This window comes from Nematostella vectensis, chromosome 7, assembly GCF_932526225.1.
Source record: "Nematostella vectensis chromosome 7, jaNemVect1.1, whole genome shotgun sequence".
NCBI classification, from domain to species: Eukaryota; Metazoa; Cnidaria; class Anthozoa; order Actiniaria; family Edwardsiidae; genus Nematostella; species Nematostella vectensis.
The window spans coordinates 15,027,261-15,034,060 of NC_064040.1; the positions used below are offsets into that span (position 1 = coordinate 15,027,261).

Genomic DNA, 6,800 nt, shown 5'->3' on the forward strand with positions numbered 1-6,800 from the left:
TTTTTCTAGTATACTTTGGAGTTATAAAATTCAGTCCTGAGAAACGAGTATTTCTATTATGAAGTGTATTGTTCAGCTTAAGAGTTTCAATTAGATATTCGGGCACCATCAGTTGTAGCCTTTTAAAGAGAATAGAACACATTGAGATGTGATTGTCCAGATAGAAAGGCAGCCATTGAAGTCTATTAAACAACGGTACTGAAGGTGCTCTGGGTTCAGCGTTGAGTATTAGACGTGCAGCTCTTTTTTGTAGAGTTAGAAATCTTGACAAACAATCCTTAGTTGATGCTGTTTGCCAAACAGTCCCAGCATAGCTAAACAAAGGTTTGATCAAAGGTCGAGTATGTTAAATGACTAATGCATGTCATAGACTTTATTTATTTAAGACACGCTTGCCCCGTCAACAACAGCTGATTTCCACAAGGGGCGTGTGGAAAAAAAATATATATATATATCTATAATAATTAGAAATATAACTATAAGTAAAAGTATTTAAATAAATAACGAAAGAAAAAAAAAACTTGATCTATGTGGGTATATAATACTATAAATACGCTAAACTAATTATTTGTTTAGATAAAAGTGTGAGCCTCTAATTTTCTGACAAATGATGATAAACTTGTACAATCTCGACTAGCCTCTGGGAGGGAATTCCATAATTTAGCTCCATCATAGCTGAAACTTTTTTTCATAAATTCAGTTTTTGGGAGTGGCAGCTGTAGCGAGGTGGAGGAGCCTCTGAGATTGTAATTTGTAATATTTTTCTTTAAGCTGAAAAGGTCCGTGAGACAGTTTGGAGCCATATCATGCAAAACTTTAAACATTTGTTTGGCTTTTGTCTTTGCTCGCTGGGTCTCTAAATTTTGCCAGCCCAATTCAGCTAGAGCCTCTGTGGCAGGGGTGTCATTTGACCTGTTTGTGATCACCCTTGCCGCCCTATTTTGCAATTTTTGAAGACGGATTGTGTTACATTGCCCAAGAGTATCCCACACCTCGCTACAGTAGTTAAGGTGTGGTTGGATGATTGCATTATAAATAGAGACTAATGTATTTTGATTAGCAAATTCAGAAATTCGTTTCATGGCTCCTATACCAGAACTGACTTTTTTAGCAAGAGAATCAATGTGCTGATCCCAATTTAGGTGTTCGTCAATTTCCACACCAAGAACCCTACTTTGCTGAACTTGTTTTAGTTCCTTGTTATCAATAGAAATAGAAGGTTTGCAAGGAAGGGTTCTTAGCCTGTGGTGGGATCCTATTAATAAGAATTCTGTTTTTGCTACATTGAGACTTAATTTATTAGCCAAGAGCCATTCTTTCACTTGCTCAAGGTCCGAATTCATGGCCAACTCAACTTCCCCTACAGTACTACCAGACGCTGTCAAGTTTGTATCGTCAGCAAATAATCTAGGAGTAGTGTGCAATAGACACTCTGGTAGATCATTAATATATAAGAGGAAGAAAAGTGGGCCAAGAATTGAACCCTGAGGAATGCCACATGTGATCTTACTTTCAGAGGACACTGTACTGTTTAGCTGGCATTTCTGTTTACGGTTGGACAAGTAAGATTGAATTAATAAAAGGGCATTTCCAGTGATACCATTCAATTCTAGTTTTCGAAGCAAAATGTCATGATTAACGGTATCAAATGCCTTTTTTTAGATCCAAAAATACAACTAAATTAAACTTTTGTCTGTCCATGTTAATATACCAGCTATTAGTGCTATCAAGGAGAGCAGAAACAGTAGAGTGTAGTCTTCGAAAGCCAAATTGTTGTTCGGATAAAATTTGGTTTGCTGTAAAATGATCGTATAACTGTTCATACATTATTTTTTCCATTAGTTTGCTAATCACTGGTAATATACTTATTGGTCTATAGTTGTCGGGAATAGTCTTAGAGCTAGGGCAAAACCCTAGCCATTTTCCACTCATCTGGAAAACAGTTGGAAATTATAGAGTTGTTAAAAATGTAAGTGAGAGATGGAGAAATGGCATGGGCTGCACACTTGAGTATTTTTCCAGAGATTTTGTCAATACCAGTCGCTTTGGCATTAGAAAGGCAACCCAAAAGCTTTAGTACTTTTGTATTGGATACTAACTTAAAACGTGACATTTGAGCACTACATGGCTTAATAAAATGCTCAAATGATTTACTAGGGTTTGCCATTGAACTTGCCAATTTTGGACCAACATTAGAAAAATAATCATTAAATGCTTCGGCAATATGTTCTTGTGAAAAAAGGCTTTGGTCGTCAAATTTAAGTTCATTTACAGTTGTATTTTCTTTGGTGCGACCAAGTAGACTATTTATCGTTTTCCAAGCCTCTTTGGGATTATTCTTTTGATTTGCAATCTTATTACGATAATAGTTGGATTTGGCTAGGCGCAAGGCAATGTTTACTTTATTTCGGGATGCCTTAAAATCATCCCAGTCATTACGTAATTTACTCACCATTGCTTTACGCTTTAACTTATCTCTGTTATTAATTAAATCTTTGATCTCTCTGGTCAGCCATGGGACATTAAATGCTTTTTTTCTTTTAGATTGTACAGGGGCATGCCTGTCTAACACGTTTAGAAACAGGTCTTTCCAATGTGCCCACATCTCATTAGTGTCATGACACAAAACAATCTGTTCCCACGACTGAGTAAGGAGGTCCTTTACAAACTTTTGTTGATCGAAATGTTTAAAATTACGTATTTCAATGGTTTTTGCTTTATCTCGCGCACACCTATAAGGGTTTATCTTTCTTATTCCATAGATCAAACTATGATCACTCGGACCAATGTGAATTACGCCTGATGAGTTTATTTTGTCAGGAGACGATGTGACAAAGTGATCAATTAGGCTTTTAGAATCAATTGTTATACGCGTAGGCTCGTTTATCAACTGGGATAGTTGATATGCTTCATAAATTGATTTTAACTTTTTTGTTTTATTATCAAAGACTTTCTTCTTAAGTAAACAACAATTTAAATCCCCAAGAATCACGTGCTCTTTGTCTTCATCGTCTACTGCCTTTATTAACTCTTCGAAGCGATTAAAATATTCGATCGGAGACTCAGGACGAGAGACAACACTAACAATGAAAGGCCGACTGTTTGGTTTACGAATTTCCAAACAGACAGCTTCGACATCTTCAGGAACAATTTCTTTTCTATTAACACAATTGATGGAGCTGCGGATATATACACACACACCGCCACCATCGCGATTTCTGTCTTTCCTGAAGATATCATATCCATGAATTTTTAATTCATCGTCTGTATAAGTGTCATCGAGCCTGGTCTCACTAAAACCTAAAATATCGAATGAATTCATTAATTTAGACGTCCGAATTTCATCTATATATTTTGGAATACTGACAATATTTAAAAAAGCCATTTTGAAGCCTCTAGCTGTTGGGCCAGATGGAATATAATCATTGTTAGATGAAATATTTTTAGAAAATAATTTAGGCTGGTCGAGAAGTGAATAAGCCGGCAAATTAGCGCTCACACTTTCACCCAATCACTTATTTAACATTGAATTAAAATTTTTCTGGAGTACCTGGGTGCCTGACTTGATCAAGTGAAGTCCTTTTGTATTTAGATGAGCCGATGTAATGTTGGTATTAGGGACAAATTCCCAACCGTTCTGGTTACAAAAGGAACGAAGTAAACGATTCGTTTCCTTCACCCGGCCGGTAAGCTCCTCAGAATCCGATCTTGTTATTAACCCCGACACAGCTACAGAAATATCAGCAGATTCGATTTGATGTGCGAGATCTACAACTCCGTCAGCGACATTGTGGGGCTCCGAGTCTCGGAGATCGTTTGTTCCGATGTGAAGTACAATACTCTCAGGTTTTTTGCGAATCAATGGCTTAATATAGTCAGCCATGTCACTAACCCGGGCTCCAGAAAAGGACTTGACATTCACTCGCTGCGATGCATTGGATAAATTCCACCCATTAATGTACTTAATCATCGAATCACCAGCGATGACTACCTCAGAGGGCTTTCTGTGCTCTTGTTGTACTGATCCAGATTGCTTAGCTCCATTTACGGCCGTAGATTTGTTAGATTTCTTATGACTTCGTTTTGCGTTGGCATTTTTCTGATTGGAGCGTTTGTTTTCCGCGGCTGGGTTGCTCTCTTTTGTCTCGGTTTCCAAAGCTCCATCTTTTGATTGGCTGGGCAATGTATCACAATTCAAATCAAGTACTTGATCTTGTGACGAGGGTTTGTTGTCAGGATGATTTTTGTACAAATCTTTACTTAACATTGACACAACCAATTTTAGTGAATCTCTCTCTTCCCTGATCTTATCCATGTCACTCTTTATTAGCCGAAGCTCTTCTCTCAGATAACCATTTTCCTCTTTAAGCCTTTGAGCGGACTGAAATGATTTGTATAGATCTTTAAGTTCCAATACATCACGCTCAAGATCGTTAAACTTCTTTAGGGAAACATAGTTGGTCGATGTTAATTCTTCCGGTTCAGTTTATTGCCGGCGTCGGCTTTACTTTCAACAGTGCTATCAAGATCTATTTGTGGCGGTTGGTAATTTGAATTTTGGCGGGAGATTTCGTAATCTAAGATGTGAGTCCTAAGTCTTTCTACAAGCACCGATTTTAAACCAGATTTCGGAAGCTTTCTCTTTCCCAGTTCGGTTTTAAGATCTGATATATTGAGTGATTCTAATGTTTTCCCGTCGAGCGCTTTCGTGATGATAGTTGACTCATCCTTTAGGCCCTTGAGCTCGGCGACTTGATCACATTTTTTGGTAAAATTCAGCGAAGACAAAGCAAACAAATCCACTGGTCTCGATAAATCCATGCTACTGAGATCTGATACTGACCATGAGCGAGTCCTGGATGGACTTGGAGAAGATGAAATTACGTTTTCAGAGGAGCGATCTCTAGAGCGTCCTTCCGCCATGACAGCCACACTCATATAATGACAAACCTTAAGATCGGCGAGGTTCGAGGCATTCTGTGGTAGGCAGGATATGGTGAATGACAATGGAGCTAATGTGTGTAGAAATTGTGGTGTTCATCATGGATACGATTATGCCGTCGAGTATGTTGATTTTTACGAGAATATGTACAGGATACGTAGGAAGTCAGTGTACCATCGGAAGAACCATTTAGAAAATGTGTTGTTTGATTTTGACTTAGAAGGGAGTAGGCACGACCTACTTAGGAGGTTCAGACTAGTTGAGACGGCTATGAATAAGTTATTTACTAGGAGACGATATATTCAGATAAAGTTCATTCTCTACAAATTGTTTCAATTGAAAGATGAAAAGCGGAGTATGAGGCAATGTATAAAATATATCAGTCCTAGGACACTGAGGTATTATGAGAAGTTGTGGAAGCAGGTTTGTCATCAAGCGGAGAAGAAGTTATCACCATCTTTCTCTAAAGATATGTATATGCTTCCCATATGGGGTCTTATCATAATAAAACCTTATGCTAAAGTTTTGTTTAGTTTGTCTCATTTCTACCATTATCTGTTCGCGGATATGGTCCTCGCTTTTTTTTCTCTCAACTGAGGTGATCGTTTATATACCTTTTCCCGTATCGACTCTCACATTTCATTATATTTTTCAGCCTCTTTGATAATGAGATTGAATTCGTCTAAGGATATTTGGTTGTCGGTCAATGCTTTGCTAATAAGGTCATCGATTGAACTCAATTTAGATTCAGCTAGCTTCACGATATCTGCGTGTTTCTGTACATTTTTCGACATTCTCTTAGAGACTGATGCCGTCACTGTTGAAACAATAGCACAAAAACCTGACAGAACACCTTAAGGTGCAGAGGGATCCCAACCCCAGTCAACCCAGTCCCCAATGCCCCAGCCGATAGGGCTACTGAGAGGGAACCCGACCTGATAGCTATTTTATTTATAATCGACCGAGACGTCGCGTACTTTTTCCTAACTCTTTGGTGGTGTTCGAGGTTCGCGCTAATAGAGTTCTTAATAGAACAGATTTGTTGTAGTCTGAAACTTTTACCATTGTCTTCCTCGGTTGGGATGGTTGGGTAAATTTGGCCACATCTCTCATGTGGTCTCGCTTCGTACATGTTGTCTATTATATTATATGGTTAGATAATCTCGATGTACGTTTCTTGTTTTTGGCTATCGTACATGTATTCGACATCGCCGGATAGCTCCTCACACATTACGTTGCAAGTGAAAAGCGCTGGGTTAGCACTCGACTCGGTGTTAATGTGTAGGACGGTTCCATTAGCACCCCATGCAAAAAGCCTGTACCTCACAGCTGAAATTGTCTGAGCGTTATCGAATACTACACCAGTGCTCGTGTGTAGGTGGTTTTTCGGCATGATCACACAACAAGAGGCGCCTACTTGGTTACTAGACGCTAGAACGTTCTGCCGAATGAATTGGTAAGAGGCGCCCCCAACGCTCCTCTTCCAGACGAATTAGGACCTCGAGTCGGTGGACACGCCGATGATCTCCGTGCAGTATAGGGCTAAGTTCGCAGTTAGTTTGATTATGTTTTGGTGGTTCTGCAATCCTGGGCTGATGTAAAAGCCAGTTACCTCTCTCCAACCATCGTTGCCGAGTAATATTTGGGCTTTGTGTATGTGCCTCGCCCTGTATGAAGCTATACGGGCACTTTTTCCTATATCGTCAGTGACTGACTCACTCACTTGGTAGTTCGCCGCTGTTTCGCCTTTGATGCCGAAGGCATACACTTGGATTTTTTGGGGGCTTGGAGAGTTATGTGAGACGGTGAAAGTGATAGTACCTATGAAGTTACCTGTGTCGATTACAGCCTCAGTGAA

General features: G+C 39.2%; 1 protein-coding gene across 1 annotated transcript; it reads right to left on the reverse strand.

Moving 5' to 3' along the window:
- Window positions 1-3,385, reverse strand: LOC116618025. The gene has a single exon (XM_032381283.2). The coding sequence runs from the start codon at window positions 3,383-3,385 to the stop codon at window positions 1,901-1,903; it is 1,485 nt and encodes a 494-aa protein (XP_032237174.1). The 3' UTR covers window positions 1-1,900.
- Between the last annotated feature and the right edge of the window lie 3,415 nt (window positions 3,386-6,800).

Bases quoted from the DNA above. Each gene is read 5' to 3' on its own strand.
- LOC116618025 (XM_032381283.2), bottom strand. From the start codon at position 3,385: ATGGCTTTTTTAAATATTGTCAGTATTCCAAAATATATAGATGAAATT.